At 38.9% G+C, this 19,772-nt stretch overlaps 2 protein-coding genes across 2 annotated transcripts; both read left to right on the top strand.

The window, feature by feature from the left end:
- Positions 1 to 293: 293 nt before the first annotated feature.
- On the top strand, positions 294 to 1,238 carry LOC122200844 (olfactory receptor 51V1-like). Its single transcript, XM_042906620.1, has one exon. The coding sequence runs from the start codon at positions 297 to 299 to the stop codon at positions 1,236 to 1,238; it is 942 nt and encodes a 313-aa protein (XP_042762554.1). The 5' UTR covers positions 294 to 296.
- A 7,357-nt stretch (positions 1,239 to 8,595) lies between these two features.
- Positions 8,596 to 19,362, top strand: LOC122201218 (olfactory receptor 52Z1-like). The gene is made up of 2 exons (XM_042907138.1): positions 8,596 to 8,776; positions 18,404 to 19,362. The coding sequence occupies exons 1-2, from the start codon at positions 8,596 to 8,598 to the stop codon at positions 19,360 to 19,362; spliced, it is 1,140 nt and encodes a 379-aa protein (XP_042763072.1).
- Positions 19,363 to 19,772: the final 410 nt, after the last annotated feature.

The raw sequence follows: 19,772 nt of genomic DNA, 5'->3' as shown, positions 1-19,772 counted from the left end.
CTGCAAGCGGCTCAGAGGGACTAAAAGCAAATGAAGGGCATGATCTGATTCGCCCACAATGGTCAGGACATTGATTTGCTCCCATAACCTGAGACCTGATACCAAGGAGCTTCCCTGTGAGACCGTCCTGTGCTGTAGCTCCTCCTGGAGAGGGGGCTTCCCTGGCGTCTACGTTAGCTTGACCTGTGCTACAGTGTGAGGACCTGTGTTAGACTCAACTGCCACCACACAGCAGACAGTTTGACAAAACTGTCAGTAAATATTGATCTCGTCTTGAACATTACCTTCAAATAATCATGCCTGTTTCTTCTGCTTCCATTATCAATACCTCAATATTCATTCTCACAGGGTTCCCTGGCCTGGACCAGTACCATCCCTGGTTTTCCATTCCCTTCTCCTCCATCTATACCTTGGTTTTCCTGGGAAACTGCATGGTGCTGCATGTGATCCGGACAGAGCCCAGCCTGCACCAGCCCATGTTCTACTTCCTGGCCATGCTGGCCCTCACTGACCTGTGCATGGGGCTGTCCACAGTGCACACGGTGCTGGGGGTCCTGTGGGGGCTCAACCAAGAAGTTAGTCAAGATGCTTGTATTGCCCAAACTTACTTTATCCACGGTCTGTCCTCCATAGAGTCTGGGGTCCTTCTTGCCATGGCCTTTGATCGCTTCACTGCAATCTGCAATCCTCTGAGATACACATCCCTCCTGACTAACAGTAGAGTCATTCACTTCATGGTGGCCATTTTGATGAGGGCAGCTTTGTCCATTCTCCCTGTCATCATTCGCCTGAAGTTCTTCCATTACTGCCGCCCTCACATCCTCTCCCACTCTTTCTGCCTGCACCAGGACCTGCTCCGGCTCGCCTGCTCTGACATCCGCTTCAACAGCCTCTATGCCCTGGCTCTGGTGATCTGTACCTTGTTGTTAGACGCTGTGCTTATTCTCATCTCCTACGTTTTCATCTTGCACACAGTGCTGGCAATTGCATCCCGCGAGGAGAGGCTCAAGTCCTTGCAGACCTGTGTGTCCCACATCTGTGCTGTCCTGGTCTTTTACATCCCCATCATTGGCCTCACCATGGTGCACCGCTTTGGAAAGCATCTTTCCCCTTCGGTTCATGTCCTCATGGGCAATATCTATATTCTCTTTCCACCCCTGATGAATCCAATCATCTACAGTGTAAAGACCCAGCAGATCCGAAGCAGGATGAAGAAGTGGTGTTCCCTGAAAATGTAGTAAAACCCTTGGGTTTTACCAGCAAGAATGTTTTAAGATCAGAAGAGTAATGCTACTTCCCATGTGTGCAACAACTTACAAGTTGAATAATAATGTTATAACTTTATGGTCTTTTATGATACCTGATTATTAAAGAACTCAAGAGGCTTTCTAATGCATTAGACACATGTCCATCCATTTAGACACGTGTCTACCTAAAATTTTGGAATCATGACTATTGTTTAGTTTATTCTGTCAATTGGTCATTATATCAAAATACAGGACACAATGAAATTGGACTTTCTTCATTCCTAAAGGTGACCTGAGGAATATCTAAAACTATGATGCTGAGCCTTCCCCCACTTTTATTATTTTTTCCCCATTAGTGACTTACTGCAAGCCCATTAAAGAATTTTGGAATTAAAAGATATATAATCCCTCTATTCCAAATGTTTATTTCTTAGAGTCTGTCCGTGCCATGAAGACATGACCTTAGTGCATATAAACTTTTCATTTTACATTGTTTTGTACCATTCTATCATTAGCATTTCTTCATGGCATTTTAAATTCTTTATAAATCTGTAAGAGAACAGTTTAGAAACTATAGCAAAAGCACAACTAAGAACTGATGGTGCCTGTGAGAACTGAAATATGATAAGGGGTATGAGAATATTTAGGATCTATGAGCATACCTAATAATTGTTTATGGCTTGGCGACCAGAGTGGTTTCATAGTTGATGCTCAAGTTTCTGGATTGTGAAGTCAAGTCAATGGTGTGTTGTACAATGAGATGGTGACAAAGAAAGAATATTATTTATGTGATAAGATGGTGGAAGCTATGTTGAACACACTGCATTTGAGGTATCTCTGGAACTTTGATAAATATCCATTGAAAATACTGAGTTTAGTAAGTACTCCCAAATGTCACATACACAATGCTAGACACGGCACTGCTCAGGTACAGGAAAACAGTGGGGAGCAAAATCAGCAATTCGCCTTCAGTTTAACAGGTGACACAGACAAAAATTATTAAGCAAACTTTGACATTAACATCCTGAGAAATGCTATTCAGAAATGAAGAGTGCACAGGCAGCTTGACAGGGGATGGTAATCTAATACAAGGACTTGAGTAATGACTCCCCTGAGGAAGTAATATGTAATTGAGGCTTGAAGATTGATGATAAATAACCTGAGGAATATAAGAAAAAGAATTTTCAGGCAAAACAAAGAGAAAAACCAAATTGTGAATACACTGGACTGTACGAAAAACAGGTGAATAAATGGCTAAGAGATTCAGCTGTAAAAACTGAATAGCAGACAGATACGAGGTTAGAAAAGATGAGATTGTAATTTAGTTTTAATACTTAGGGCAACATGTGACTACAAATGTATTGCAATTAGAATGGTGAGATCATCAATCATTTATGTTAAGAACATCAGTCCTGTACCAAATAATGAGAAGGCCAAGACTTGACAGCAGAAGACAAGATAAAAGAGTCTCAATAAAAGGATAGAGTAGTGACTGAGCAAGGGTCAGTTCCAGGAGTTGCAAGAAGTGAGTGTATATAAAATGTGTTTAATGGATGGGGTCATAAGGTTGGTGATTGTCAGGGATAAGAGAAATGGAAGTGGCAATCATGTTGAGGTTTTTGGAATGAGAAACTACAGAGATCCTATAGCAATGTCCTGTTATAAGGAAGGTGTGGGTGAATGGCATTTGTGTTAGAAATATTCTTTTTTACGTGTGTGATCTGCCCAAGGTACATTTAAGGAGAGATATCCAGCCTGGGGTTTGATATAGGTATCAGGTATCAGATGAGAAGAGTAGAGCTGGATACTGAATTTGCAAATCAAGGTCATAAACATGGTGTTTGAGATTATGAGAGCAGACAACTTGAGTAAGTAAAGGAAATAATATAAGTATGCTAAATAAAAACCCTGAATATTAAAACAGGGTGCAGCTGAATCCCCAAAAATAGCCTGAAAAGGAAGCAATAAAAGGATTAAGGAAGTATGATGTCAATGAATCCAAATGGAAAAGTGTTTTGTTTTTTGTTAAGTTTATTTATTTGTTTTTGAGAGGGATATAGAGAATCCCAAGCAGGTTCCATGATGCTTTAACCTTCTAGAACTGGAATGTTCTTGCCCTAAATTTATTCATCTGATTTCTTCCTCTAAGCCAGCCACTTTGCCAGGTCAATCTATAACTCTGGTCAGTGTTCAAAGGGTTGTAGAACATTATCATATCTCCAAAAATCCCTTTGAAATGCAATTAACTTTACAACAGTAATATAAGCAAATTGAAGACAATCATGTTAGCCAGAATGTTCCATGACTCCCCATAAAGAAACACTTAGTCCTAGGTGTAAATTCTATCTTCTCTGAACTTCTCAAACAGAGATTACACAGAGGATGCCAATAAAGACCCCTGATGAGTTGTAGCAACTAAGAAGAACAGACACACTAATATAAATTATGTCATGTCTTTAGGAGATTTTTAACTGAAGCAAGTGTTCTGTGTTTTCAGTATGAGGACATTTGTTTTGTACATAGTTATTCCCTTACTCTGTAATATACCTCCAGGTCCTCAAATGACTAAAGCCAACCTCTGTCTCTTACTAGGCTTCACTGTGCTTCACGCAAAAGTCTGTATCCATTTTGTCAAAGTGGTTTTGATGCAAAGATTCTGAAAATGGCCAATGTGATAAACACGAAATCTAGAATGGACAACTGTCTAGATATGTCAAAGTGCCACACAGTGCAATAGAGAATAATGCTATTTTTAACATATGTTGTTGAGTAAACTGGATATTTGTATGGAGGAAAAATACTCCTAAGTGTATCTTAATGCCAACATCGCATCATATACAAAAATTAGACTGCAGATTTATTTTCAATTTTAATCCAAAAGGCCAAACAATAAAATATAAGAAGAAAATCTGGAAGAGGAAGTATGTCTATATATACTGTGCTATAGAATCAATAATTCAAAAAGCCAATGTCTTAAAAGATTAACAATCTGATTGTAAATAAAGATACCTACCACTGAACAAATTCTATTAATTCTCCAATAGCAATGGTAAGAACTCATCCTGAATTTCATTAAAATTGAACTTGTGCTATGTCTTTCTTCAGATGTAAAATTGTTCTACATGACCTTTACTGCAAGATCTTCAAATAAAGGAGAAACTAATTCATTTTATATTATGCAAATTAATAACTCTCATTCAATATTTATTCACCTCTTACTACCAGACACAGTAAAAACACTGGGATAGAGCAATGTGAATAAAATGGGCAAAATCAGGGGCACCTGGGTGTCTCAGTAGGTTAAGCATCGGACTCCTGATTTTGGCTCAGTTCATGATCTCACAGTTGTGGGTTTGAGCCCTGCATCAGGCTGTACACTGACAGTGCAGGACCGGCTTGGAATTCTCTCTCTCTCTCTCTCTCTCTCTCTCTTTCTCTCTCTCTCTCTGCCCCTCCCCCACTTGCACTATCTCCTTCAACAATAAATAAATAAACTTAAACAATATTTTTAAAAAATGGGCAAAATCACTACATTATTAATGTTACATTAAATTGAATTTGGAAAATACCTTGGAATTAAGTGTCAATAGCAAAGGAACCTTTTCCTTTTGCTCTGCTCTGAATGAACACAGTAACTGGGATCATCACCTCAACCAACAAATAAAAGCCTCTGAGATGGTTTGTGGTCAAGGACAAATTGTGCATAGTTCACAAAGGCAAGCTTCTATCTGAGGTTCTTCCAAATATCCTGGCAAAGATCTCTTTCCATAGTAGGGTCATCATTTGTCCTTTTACAAAGTCCACTACTGCCCTGCCTTCTTTTTTTTTATGTTTATTTATTTTTGACAGAGAGAGAGAGAGAGAGAGAGAGAGAGAGAGAGAGAGACAAAGTGTGAGCAGAAGAGGGCCAGAGAGAGACACACACACAGAATCCGAGGCTGGCTCCAGGCCCTGAGCTGTCAGCACAGAGCCCGATGCAGGACTTGAACTCATGAACTGCAAGATCATGACCTGAACCGAAGTCTGATGCTTGGCCTACAGGCCACCCAGGCACCCCTTTTTTTCTGTATTTTTTAAGTTTTTATTTATTTTTTTGAAAGAGAGAGACAGAGTGCAAGCAATAGAAGAACAGAGAGTGGGGGAGACACAGAATCTGAAGCACATGCCTTGACTTAACTGCCTGCTATGAGGTTACCAAGCCCCAAGGACAAAGAAACACAGCTTCCTAGGATATAGGGGAGGGTTAGAAAACACAAAGTTGCATTGTGCTAAGTGCCTAAGATGCAATAGCTCACTTTGCTAAGTGTTTTATATTCATTATCTTGCTTAAATATGGCCCCAAATAGATATGGTTTATCATTCCCAATTTAGCTAAGAGGACATTAAGTCTCAAAGGACTATTAGTTCTTAAGCAAAGAGTTATGAATATCACACCTGTTTCTCCATTATAGAGTTCATTATTTTTACACAGAAACATGCTGAAACTAATGAGTAAATTTTTCTTAGATTAGTGCCCAACCCAGGCATGTTTTCTTTTTTCTACATATCTATTAAAAAATAAAATTCCCGGGGTGCCTGGGTGGCTCAGTCCGTTAAGCATCTGATTTTGGTTCAAGTCATGATCTCCCAGTTCATGAGTTGAGCTCTGAATCGGGCTCTGTGTTGACAGGTCGGAGCTTGGAATCTGCTTCCTCATATATTTGGAAAAGCAAAGATCAATTAATGTGTTTCATGAAACTGAAATTTACATGTGAATATATATGGCTTTCAATTAGATATATTTTTCCCAGTCAGAATTATGGTCTTAAGTACCTAAACTTTTTTTAAAAGAAGAAATAAAAATACAATACCAGATTTCAAGACGTTAAAAGTTAGAGAAGGAACAAATGCTGATAAAAATAGATGAAACCAAAACAATAAAAATAACTTTAGAAATAGTTATTTAGAAGTTTTACAAGATAGATTTAATAATTAAACCTAAAAGTATGACTTTTGAGATCATTAGTATATTTAGCATATCAAGATATGGCTAAGAATGAAACCATTTTTGAAGTTAATAAAATGTAACTTCACAAGTGCCTGATTCTGCCTCTTATATGACCGCATATTCGGAGCAAAGGAAAGGATATTTTGAGGCAAGAAAAGAACGTTTCGTTCAAAAGCAAAAAAAAAAAAAAAAAATCCGACCTGATCTGGGGGCACTACAGACCTCCATCGGCTGATTTAAGGCATTTGCCGTCTCCTGGAGGAAGCCACCCAATCTCCGCTGGTATCACCTCCAAACTAGCAATTCAGCAGCACCTTCCAAGGCTGTTCCATCCCTTGTAGGCCTACAGCATCTGGGTCATGTGATATGTAAGAAGACTAACAGGTGCCATGACCACTAGCCCAGAGCTGCACCTCCAGGCTACAAAGTTGGATGAGATCCTATCTGGGAGGATCAATTGCTTTGTAAACCTTCAGTTACTTTTGTTTGCTGAGGTCCTAAAAACAGAAGGCAATTCCATAAAGTAACTGACTGAATACAATCAACTCCAATCATGATGAATTGCTGATTCTTTCAGGGCAAAAGAGGTCCATTGTAATTAACCTGACACTAAGTGGCTGGTTGGTGTCCACATCAGCTCTGTTTCTGGAAAGCTGCACATTCAGCAGCAACGATGACAGTGGGGACCCACACAGTTGGATTCATGCACAACTTCCATCTCTACCCTCATGTCTACTGCATACGTTTCACACTTGTTCCAACACTGAGGGTGACCGATGACAGGAAGGCTTCTGGCCACACCATTCTGCCTAACTGGTTGTTTCAAGCTCCTTCCATGCTTGAAGCTCTCTGGTGGATATTAACTGTAAACACAAACACCTTTACTCGGGTGTCCTCTGCTTTGGGTCAGCTGTATGTCTCTTCTACAGAACGCTTTTGTCCAGTGTTTCATTACTTCTCTGTCCAACCTCCTGACCAATTAGTCTTTCACAAATTTCTGGGAGTCTACATATATTCTTACCGCAGGTCACTTCTTTTTAAACACCAAAGGATGATCGGGTACACCTCCTGAAGCTGTAACTATTGGGCACATTTGCCTTTGCTGGAACTTCCAAATCTCAGGTGCGTTTCCCTTCACTTTTATCTGCCAAGGACACTCCTGAGTGCTACTGTAGTGTAGAGGCAGTCTATTTTACTCAATCAGTCTAGACTTATTTCTTTCTCCTTTAGCTGGTCATAAGTAACTATTATGGGACAATAGATGTGACTTGAGGGAGAAGTGGAGGTATTAGGAGTGATAGTCGATAGGGCGACCTGGAACACTGGCTTGTGCTTGTGTCTTCTGGCCCCACTTGTCCCTGATCCAAGGTAAATGATTCCCATCTTATAATGAACTGGGATGGACCACATAATTTTCTTGATCTCACAGAATTTGGGGAATCATAGGTAGTCTGGCCAAATAGTCACATTTTGTTCCATGGGCTGGTGTTCTGTATCTCTGTCCCTACCAGGGTCAAGTAAAATAACAACAAAAAAAAATGTTAATATTTTGTTTATTTTTATTTGCCTAAGAATTACTATTTATATTCATTTCCAGATCAGCTCAGAAGTTTCTTTAGATGAATAAGAAAATTGTGTCTGTTTCCAAAATAAAGTACATGGGAAGAGAGAATTTTCTCCTTGATATTACGGGCAAAATACCTTCTTAAGACTCTCAGTGACTTATTGTGGAGGGAAGACAAAGGAACATATTCAGTACATTATTTCATTAACGGGTGCCTGGGTGACTCGGTTGGTTGAATATTGAAACCCTGACATGATCTCATGGTTCATGTCAAGCCATGCTGAATATTGAAATCTTGGTCATGATCTCATGGTTCATGGATTCCAGCCCTGCACTGGGCTTTGCACTGACAGTACAGAACCTGTTTGAGATTCTCTCTCTCTTCTTCTCTCTCTGGCCCTCCCTCACTCATGTGAGTTCTCTCTCCTCTCTCAAAGGAGATAAACATAAAAAATATATATTTCAATAAGTGGGTAAGGGAAAGCATAAGCTAGAAACCTTGTTTCTCTACTACTAAAAAAACAAAAATACATGAAAAAGTGAACAAGGATCCCAGCAACCCAGACCATCTGACAAACCCTTCTAACCCACTCTCTACACCGTCCAGTAATTAGCATATTTAAATGTGAACCTTTGCCAACTCATCTAAGATTCCTAAAAATGCATCAGCCTCAGTAGTAGAACTTACTGAAATGTGGTAAATCCTAACGGTATCTAAAGTACAGCAAGCTAGAGGAAGAAGATCCCAGTTGGATGGGATGAGTAGGAAGGGCAAGTGGTCTCTTGCAGGTTGGAGAATGTTGCCTGCAGTAAATGCTGCTGCTGCACATGCTAGGTCCTTGCTAGACTGTGAACCACAGGGAAAGACCACGAACAGAGTTGGAGTTCACAGGCCTCAGGCATGTAGCTCCCAAAGCTCAACCACTTCTCCTCAGGCTGGCTTCACAGAGCAGATCCCCACCATGCCCAGGACTGAGGGTGTGCTGGCACACTAACACCTCATTGGGGGGCACGAACGTGCAACTCATACTGCTTATCCTCCATGGCTCCCATTTTCTATCACCTGTTTTAGAGATGTTCAATGCCTTGCATAAACATAGCATAGTAAGTTTCCTTATTGACCCTCAACATAAATACTGTAACATTGTATCTTTGCTGAGAGAGTGTAAGGAAGGTCTTGGAAAGCAAGCTGACAGCCCAAGGCCTGTGGAAATAAAAGGGGCCATAGCTGGGGGGAATAGCTCATCAAAGGACTGCTTTGGGGGAAATCCTTTTGTACACTACTAAAAGGAGAGTCCAAACACCGTCAACTCTCCCGGGACTCCTCCTCTCTTTACTGGGGACTATAGACAATGAAGTAAGGTCGGGAAAGGGAACAACAGGAGGCTCCTGGCAGGAGAAAGACCTCTAAGAATGGTGGCCAGAAAGAGTTTCTGGAGAGACAGGAGGCTGGCACAGACGTGAAAGGAAAAGGTGGGAGTGACTGCAACAGGTAAGGACAAGAGAGTGACAACACAGACGAGGCCAGAGCCAGAAAAGGAGTGGCTCAAGAATAGAAGGAACTATTTTCCCCCTAAACATGAGTGTTTCTTGCACTAGGACAACTTGGACTTCACCAATGCCTAGCTTCACGGGGCCTGCAGTTTGACTCATGGCACAAAGCAATTGTGAAGCTGTGCTATAGCCCCGGGTTACTTTCCAAGACAGCTACAGGAAACCTGCCTTGTTATAAAACTGAGTCCTTTTTCTTTTTCGTCCCTCTCTGCCTTTTATCAAGTTCTTCTGCAGCTAGAGTACCTCTCTCAATGTGAAGTTATTCAGGATCATGAGAATTTTTCCCTTGGTTGTTTTATTTCTGTTTTCTAAACAAGTGGGTTATCAGGTGTCAGGAACTACATGACCACACTTTGTTGGCTGACATGTGATTTTGTACCTTCTCCTTTGAAAGCACCATGTTAACTGTTTGCTCATATTTCCGATTGTCTAAATGTATTTTATTGTCCTATATGTCACACTGTCTTGGTGCAGATGGAATATCCTTGCATATGGAAAATTCTAAGACAGGCAATAAATGGTACCGTTTAAGACAACTACTCTCAAGTCGTACTGCTCAGTTTTGAATCCTAAAACAGCCACTTACAATCTGTGTTGCCCCTCAGATTATGGCGCTTCTCTGCCTCAGTTTCCTTAGTGGTAAAATGGAGATATTGACTGTAGCAATTTCAGAAAATAATTCTGACATTTAAAAAAAAAATGCCCTGCATGCGATTAGGTTCCCCTGGTGTTAACTTATGAGGAGCTTGAAAAGTTAAAGCATAGAATTAAAAACAATTTGGAAGTTCAATGATTCACATTTGTATGGAATATCAGGTAGGATAAGTCACTGTGGGTATATAATATAAAGATTATGGTTTCTCTAAGATCTATATTATTCCTAATAATGTCCAAAATAGTTTTGTCATTAGACCCTAGTAGCCTGGAGGATGGCAGAAAGAGAGGGGTGGGGGGACAATAAATATATCACTCAATTTTGGAGTTAGCAACTACTGAGAATAGGCTGATCTTTCTCTCTGAGAATGCATAAGACAACAGACAAAAAAGGAAATCTCAAATTACTTGGTAATGAAATTGGAAATTGGCTGAATATATACAGTTCAATATGTATTTTGAATATTAGTTTTACTTCAGCAAATACAATAGTTTAGAAAGGAGACAGAAGTATGTAAAGGGTAAGTAAAGCACACCCATCATTGTGCAATTAAATTTGCTTTTCAGAGCAGCTCTTCAATGAAAGAGTAAATCAAGTTCAAAATACAGTCCTATGAAATTGTAAAATATGAGAACATTGTCATCTGGATGGCAAATTCCGATTCTTAGTTTGTAGTAAAATCATAGACTTCTTTGGTTTTATTATATAAATGATAAAAAAGAGAAATAAATAAAGAAGTATTAAATTGAGAATTTCAAAATAACACCAACAATAATCTCTAGAGAAATAGGAATAAGAAAATAATGAAAGTTTTTAAAAAGTGGAATCTGGCAGGACAGTTAAAAAAAATAAGAACATACTATTTAAAACAGGGCAAAATCTGTTAAGATTCTATCAAAGTTAAGAAAAACTAAATGGATAATTAAGCAAATTTACAAATGCAAAGTAGCAATTAAAATATTTAGCATGAAATTCAACATGGTACAATACTTGCTTGGAATTGTTTTCTCTGTGTCACTGTGGCACTATAGGAACTGACTTTTTTTCAGTAGATCACAAAGTCCCTGCTTCTCACTTCAACAATAATTATGCACTGCAGATATGACATATGCAGGTAGCCTTCCTGAGGATACAGAATTGGATAAAGAGAGTAAACTGATACAACCCCTCTCTTTCCAGGTGTTTCTGTATCACAGGCTAGAATTCTTCATTATCAGATCTTTGATTAAAAAATATTTAAATAACTTGGGTTATCCTTGATTCTGTTGTACATAACAATGTTGATGTCTGTGCTTTGCCCTAGGATTTGACTAAATAGGAGGTCAAGGGGCTGCTACTTTTATGTCTTTTGTTTTCACTGCCATTATTTACCCTCAGAAAACCTCAGGTGGGTTGCCTGCCTTTCCTAGATACAAGATCAGATGGGAATAGTGTAAAGCTGCTGGAGAAAAGGAGAATTCTAAAGAGAGGTAAGGTGTTGTGGCACTCGGGACCTGAATTGATAGAATAAGGAGAAAGATACAAAACAAACAAACAAACAAAACAAACAAAACAAAAAACCCCACAATTTTATGGCATCTTGTCAATTTTATGAGGAATTTCCTTCATAGAAGATACTAATCAGCATCCCATTATTTCCTCCCTCCTATTGCCTTAGAGAACATTTGAATCTTCAATGCTATTTTGTTCTCTGACCCTGCTGACATTGATGAAGTGTTCGGTGTCTCATGTTCCATACTTTTAGTGATAAAGTGAGACACTGAAGTGGTTGTGTTATCCTTGATCTTACTTGTCCTGTATCATCAGAAGCTGCTGACCTGACTTTATTATAATCTACTGCCTTTTCAGCTAACCACAACTATATTAATAGTTCTAGAACTGCCTCAGGGAAGCCAAGAAAGTGGCCCAGCTGTGCATGCATTCCCTGTGGAACCCAACTATGCTGGAGCAGAGACTCTTGAACAGAAGATAGCACCAAATCCTCAGAGTTATTCTCCCACTATTTTTATTAATGGCCCATGAAAAGGGAAAGAAAACAGATGACTTCTTTAGTAGAATTTGTCTCCCAATAAAACTATTTTCAGTGGGGGTGTATTTGTTGGTCAAAAATACTTTACAGATCTGTTTCTCACACTAAATTCTTTCAAATTTGTAATCACATTGGCTTTACATAATAATTTTTTACATGGTTGCACATACATAATTCCTGATTTCCAATGAGAAAATATTATGTAGTAAAGACTGCTTTTAATGCTACAGTTTTTGGAATTACAATATTAAGGGTCGCAAAACAGTTCATTAATTTCATGTTTTATACTTCATTTAACCATTTTCCAGTTCTTAGATATATGTCTTATTTTTATTGTTATACTGATTAGGAAAAGATATGAAGAAGATCAATTCTTTATGAAAATATGATAGGAATATATCAGAAATATAGAAAAAAGAAAGACAAAACTACACATATCTACTGCTCTGAACACTACCCTGCAAAGAAGTTTTAAGATCTCTTATTCCACCACCATGCACATGGACTTTTTTCACATTCCTGCATTTACTCATTAAATCAGCTCTTTCATTCATTAAATCAACTATTTTTTAGCACTAGGTAATAGGGGAATATTCTAACAAACGGCAGTGTAATAAACAAAGCAGACAAAGCCCATGATGTGAGAAACATCTGTTGAAGGGGAAGAAATCAACAATAAACAAATTCAAAATAATATTTCAGGGGGTTCCTGTGTGGCTTAATCACTTATCTGCCAACTCTGGATTTCAACTCAGGTCATGATCTTACAGTTGTGAGATCGAGCCCTGCATCTAGCTCTGCACTGACAGGGGGTAGTCTGCCTGGGATTTTCTCTCTCCCTTTCTCTCTGCCCCTCCCCAGCTTATGTATACACACACACACACACACACACACACACACACACACACATGCACACATATGTACACTCTTTCACTCTCTCTCAAAATAAACTTAAAAATGAAATTTGAGATCAATTAAAGGTAGAATAAATAAAGCTGTCTGTTGAAATGAATGTAGAAGGTAGGAAAAAGGGAATCAGTGGAGATACTTCATATCATCTACCTCCTTACATATCTTCCCTTTTTCTCCTGATCTGTAGGGCCCCTATTTCTTGTTCTGCCTTTACCTTCTACATATTTATAGTCTTTCCTTCTATGACCACATTTATTCCTATGACCACAAACAATATGTGCGGATAATTTCCAAGTGCATATCACCATCCCTGCCCTATATTTCTTTACTCATACAACTTGACATCTCCATATAGTATCTAATATGAATTTCAACTTAATACTTCTAAATCAGAATTCTTGAACTCCAATCTCCACAATCTTGTTCTTCCTCTAGTCTTCCCTTTCTCAGGAAGCTGCATAAAAATATGCCTAAATGCACAAGACAAGAATGTAGGATTCAGGCATGTTTGTAAATAATCTAGGGGAGGTTTTTTTTGATAGGTAAACCACACGTAATATTTATTGAAACATAATGAAATGATATAGAAAAATTCTGGAAGATGTAGTTCAAGGAAGATGAAACACATAGTTGTTTTATTATCAATGTTGTGTTCATATTTTTGAAGGAGGTCATCAAGAGAACTTGAGGGCTGGTTAACCCACAAGCTAGACCCAAGCAATTGCTGGCTTCTCACCCACTCCACTGTCTTTGGAATATACATTCTGCCCACCATTTCAGACTAGGACCGGTTCCAAGGACATAGCCTTGAGAGAGTCACATGTTGCTGAGACCGCCTGGAGGCTATACATGACCAAATTCCACAAGGGCCTCCATATGAACTTTTAAGATTCTGGTGGGCTGGTGTAGGGAGTTACTCATCTTGTGGCCACCCAAGATAAGCCTCATAAGCAAGTTCCCTTGCTTATTAAACCTGCCACTTACCTGTCTAGAGTGGGCTCCCTCTTTCTTTTTTTCCTGCCCTCAATGTATGGAGCCAGTTTGTGACATAAAAGTTGATGGCCAGCCAGAAGATGGAGAAAATGGGTCCCAGATCATGTATCCTTGGGAACAAATAAACTATGGTAATTTTGATCCCAAAAGCCTCTTATTTCTGACATAGTGTGGATTTCACTTGAGTATTTTCCTGTCAGACTGCCCTCCATCCCTTAAAATGCAGGTGGAGGAATATTTGTTTTGATAGTTACTGTATCACTAAAATCGCTTTGGAAGGCAATTTGGTTGCTCTTACAAAAGTAAATATAATCTTACCATACACGCCAGTGATGACACTCCTTTGTATTGGCCTAGATGAGGTGAAAACTTATTTTACACACAAAAACTGGTACCAACATATTTATAGAAGTTTTACTTATAATGATCAAAACTTGAAGGCAACCAAGATGTCCTTCAATAGGTTAATGCATAAACTGTAGCACTTCCATACAATGGAATATTATTCACCAGTAAAAATAAATGAGTTATTAAGCCACGAAAAGGCACAGAGGAAATTAAATGCTTATTGCTAAGGGAAAGAACCCAATATGAAAGGGCACCAATACTGCATGTTTCCAACTATATGACAGTGTGAAAAAAATAAAACTATAGAGACAGATTAGTGGTTGTCAAAGGGCTTGGAAGGAGGATGGGTAAACATGTAGAATAGAAGGGATTTGTAGAGCAGTGAAACTGTGGTGTATGATGCTGTAACAGGGGATACATGTCATCATTTGACAAGGTCAAAACCATAAAATGTACACCTTAAGGAGTGAGGTCTCATGTAACTATTGTTTTTAACTAACAACAATGTGGCAATATTGGCTAATAAGTTATAACTGTTGGATCACACCTTTGTGATGTGTTAATAACAGGAGAAACCGGGTGGGTTGTAGTGAAAGGATTATGTGTGGACTCTGTACTTTCTGATTAATTTTTCTATAAACTTAAAACTGCTTTATAAGTAATATATATATATATGTAATTATATATATTTAAATCTTCAATGTTTAAAATATTTCAATTATTTTGAATATTTCAAACATTCAAATATTCTGACGTGCTTTTCCTTTGGAATAACCTCAAAATATCTCACTAAAGGAGACCAAGCCATGTAGGGACATGTATTAAAATAGCCTCAATAGTTGGTCTTTATCAAAAAAGATTTCCTTGTTCCAGAATAGTCAGGCAATAGTATCCCTCAAGGACTACATACTGAACTAGCAAAAAAGTGCAGAGATGTTGCTCAGGTACTTGGTTTGAGATGGAAAATTACACAATGCATTTCAAAATTGGGAAATATAACTTCACAAGTGTGAAGGGTTGGTTTAATCAGCTAATCCATATACAAACTATGGGTCTCAGGTGCAAAAACAATCACGCATCAGGTAAAATACCCAAAAGACTTCTTGGCCCCGAGGTGATTTCAATTGTTGTTATAGATATGTATGTAAAATGCAGGTGGTATATATATGTATACACATGTTCTCTGAATCTCTATAAGCTAGACATGACTTTTTTACTTAAGACCTAAGAATACCACTGTGGACAGTGCTAAGAGGAAATTCAAGATCTGCATTTTTATGTTCCCAATGATTTAGAAAACTCATGCATCTAAAAGGTAAGTTAGCATAGTTTAGTGGTTAATACTGTGGGTGCTGCAATTAGATCCCTGATTTTGAAACAGGATTTACATACTCCTTAGTGATGTGACCTTGGGAAAGTCCTTGAGTACCTGAGTTCCCTTCTGTGTAAAATTAGATACTAACAATAGTTATTCATATAGTAGTTGTTACCATTAAAATGGATAATCTAGGGGCACCGGGGTGGCTCAGTCGGTTAAGCGGCCTACTTCGGCTCAGGTCATGATCTCGCGGTCCATGAGTTCGAGCCCCGCGTTGGGCTCTGTGCTGACAGCTCAGAGCCTGGAGCCTGTTTCAGATTCTGTGTCTCCCTCTCTCTGACCCTCCCCTGTTCATGCTCTGTCTCTCCCTGTCTCAAAAATAAATAAAACGTTAAAAAAAAATTTAAAAAAAATGGATAATCTATGTAAAGTGATTAGAATGAGTTTTAAGAAAATGCTTAGCACATGGTAAGCATTAATACATCTATATAATTATTATTTTTACCATTACTGCCATATTGCCCATCCCCGTGCTGAAATGTGATATGTCTTCTATTTAAATATGCTGACATTTTCTGTGTGACTGCTACATGGCAAAGCCAGGCACTGCTGGGAAACAACCAGATAAAAGAAGCAAAGCCTCAATCTTACCAGGCTAATTAAAGTTGTGGTTATACCTCCAAAACAACCATTCAAAAATTCTCTCTTGGACTTGCATTAAAAACCATTTCATCTCTTCTATGTGTTTGCCTTTTGATGAAAAATTTTGTCTTTTCTTCATCATCTCAATAGAGAAAGAGAGAGAGAGGAAGAGAGAGAGAGAGAGTGAGGACAGTGTGAAGGACAATAGAATAAATATGTATTTTTTTTAACATTTATTCATTTTTGAAAGGCATAGAGAGACAGAACGCGAATGGGGGAGAGGCAGAGAGAGAGGGAGACACAGAAACAGAAGCTGGCTCCAGGCTCTGAGCTGTCAGCACAGAGCCCCATGCGGGGCTTGAACTCACAGACTGCGAGATCACGACCTGAGCCGAAGTCAGACGCTCAACCAACTGAGCCACCCAGGCACCCCTAGAATAAATATGTATTAACTTATGTGATAATGTGTCCTACTTCTTTGTTAAGGGTTGGGATAATCTGAAAAGGGTTTCAATTAACCATTAAAGGGATGACAGACATCTTGCACTACAGTGTAGTTTTCCATCCTCGTGGTGGTGTAACATGAAAAGTGGATCCTTTGCAGATTCTAGATTTTGGTGGTTCTTTTTAGTGAAAACAGCATTTATTATCCATCTTTTTGAAACCTCTCATGATTTGCAGTCAAAAAGTGTTTATAAACATACTTGGTGCCTTTACCAAAAGTATTGCATTTGATTACAAACTTGACTAATTGAATTTGTGTTTTATAAGCCCTGGGAAAAGATATTTGAGGTGTTTTTTTTTTTTTACAAAATCTATTTTTATTCAAAATTTTTTTGATATGTGAAAAGTAAGAACTGCTGCTACTTTAAAAAGTTGCTAAAATGTGGGGGCGCCTGAGTGGCTCAGTCAGTTGAATATCTGACTTCAGCTCAGGTCGTGATCTCCTGGTTTGTGGATTCAACCCCTGCGTCAGGCTCTGTGCTGACAGCTCAGAGCCTGGAGCCTGCCTCGGATTCTGTGCTTCCCTCTCTCTCTCTCTGCCCCTCCCCCATTCTCGCTTGCTCTGTCTCTCTCTCTCTCAAAAACAAGTAAACATTAAATTTTTTTTTAAAGTTGCTAAAATGTGATCTTATTCTTTTGTTTGTGAATGTGAACATTTTAGTCACTCTACTCTGCGGTTGGGTCTTTCAATAATAGGAATTGAATAATCATGGGCCTTGGCATCTTCAGTGACTGTCTTGCTCTGAATGAGAACATTCTGTACTCTGGAGTTTCATTTGTCTTCGTCTTCCTTGACTCCATTTCATGATCCTTGAATGTTTGTGCTTGTTAGGGTCTGAATAACACTACAACTTTAGCAAAGCAGTTTAAATTTCATGGTAATTAAACTATTGTCTTCAAGAGTTGAAATGAGAGGCAAAATAAAACATTTTCTTTACTGTAGAAAAAGTAAGCCAAGGAAACATCACTCACACCATCAGGATGGAAAATAAGAATTGGAATCTTCATGCTGACTCATTATGTATTAGTTGACCATCGAACCCACGTCCTCCCGTTAACTTTGTCAAACAATGGAATATTGTTTGACAAAGTCTTCTATTCAGTGTTACATAGAAAAAATAAATACAAATTACTTTTTGGTATTTAATAAATTATTATCAAGTTAGAAAGGCAAAAACTATATACATAGGACAGTTGAAAGTTCAAAAGACATATACATAAATCATGTGTTTGTAACAATTAAGTTTACAAAAATAAAGGTTTACCACTTAGTGTTCTGATTCATATTTTTTTTCAGAGAGAACAAGATGCCCCATAAAAGGGAAGTGGTTTGCCCATAATCATTCAGGTTTTGGGGGGGGTGTTTTTTTTTTTGTTTTTTTTTGTTGTGTTTGTGTGTGTTTAGTAGGCTGTAAGCCCAAAGTGGGACTTGAACTCAGGCTCAAGACCTCAAGATCAAAAGTCACATGCTCTACTGCCTGAGCCAGCCAGGCACCCTCATTCAGATTTTTAATAATTTTTTTCAGATGATTTTATTCTGTTTCTACTTCCTTATCCCAGAATTAATGGTTAGATCTTAACTAGGATGAAGTAATGTGTTTTCTATTAATATTTACTCCAGCTATTTTCTCTCTAATTTTCATGTAACAGACTTGGGCCACCTGTCTACAAGAATATCCAATTCTACATCCACTCACCTCACTGCCTTTCTGCTGACTGGAGTCCCAGGATTAGAAGACTTCCAAATCTGGATCTCCATCCCCTTCAGCTTCATGTACCTTTTGGCTGTGATAGGCAATGGCCTGGTTATGGCAGTGGTGGTTGGGGACAGGAACCTCCATGAACCCATGTATCTCTTCCTGGCCATGCTGGCACTCAATGATGTTCTCCTTTGTACTGTGACAGTGCCCCAAATGCTTCTTATCTTCTGGCAGGGTCCTTCCCCATTAACATTCCCTGCATGTCTCACACAGATGTTTTTTGTTCATGCTCTGTTCCTCTCTGAATCTGCTGTTCTCTTGGCCATGGCTTTTGATCGTTACGTGGCTATCTGTACACCACTCCATTATGCAACCTTTCTTACAGGTTCTCTCATTAGCAAGGTGGGTCTGGCTCTGGTGACTCGGAGTGTGGCTGTGGTCACTCCTGGTGTCCTCCTCATTCTCCGGCTACGCTTTTGCCGGGAAAACATCATCCACCATACCTACTGTGAGAACATGGGCATTGCCAAGTTGGCCTGTAATAGCATTGCCCTCAATAGCATTTATGGGCTCACTGCTGCTCTCCTCACCACAGGGCTAGACTTTGTCCTCATCTCCCTGTCCTACTGGCTAATCCTGAGAACAGTCTTCCAACTACCTTCTAGGGAAGCCCGGACAAAAGCCTTTGCAACATGTGGAGCTCATATATGTGTCATCTTGATATTTTATACTCTGGCCTTCTTTTCCTTCTTTACCCATCGCTTTGGAGATCATGTACCCAAGCATGTCCTTATCCTCCTGGCAAACCTCTACTTACTGGTGCCACCTACTATGAACCCCATTGTTTATGGAGTAAAGACAAAGGAGATAAGGATGCATGTACTAGGGCTCTGTAACAAACCAAAATGACTCAAAGGTTATGAAGCAACAAGGAATAGATAAGTCCAGGATGGGGATCAGGCTTAAATGTCAAGTCTGAATCAACCTGGGCAGATCCATTCCCAAAACACTTAACCTCTGAATAGAGCTTAAAATAGTCACATTTCTAAATGCTGTCTTCCCGACGACGTAGGGTAAACAGGAAGCTAATAGGGAACTGCTTCAGTACCATCAAGGAATATCTCAACATAATGAGGTAAAAATCAGTGGAATGTCACTGTAAGCACAGGGGACTTAAACATCCTTTTTAAATACACAATTCCTCCTTTATGTCAATTTGCTATGGACAGGACAAAATGTAAACTCTGTGAGTCATGGCTTAGTTCAGATTCCAGCTTCATCATTACATCCACAGAACCTAGAATATAAAAAAAATTAAT

Source organism: Panthera leo, chromosome D1 (assembly GCF_018350215.1).
Source record: "Panthera leo isolate Ple1 chromosome D1, P.leo_Ple1_pat1.1, whole genome shotgun sequence".
Taxonomy (NCBI): Eukaryota; Metazoa; Chordata; class Mammalia; order Carnivora; family Felidae; genus Panthera; species Panthera leo.
Note: the sequence above shows the minus strand (reverse complement) of the source record. Positions and strands in the feature narration are given on the sequence as shown.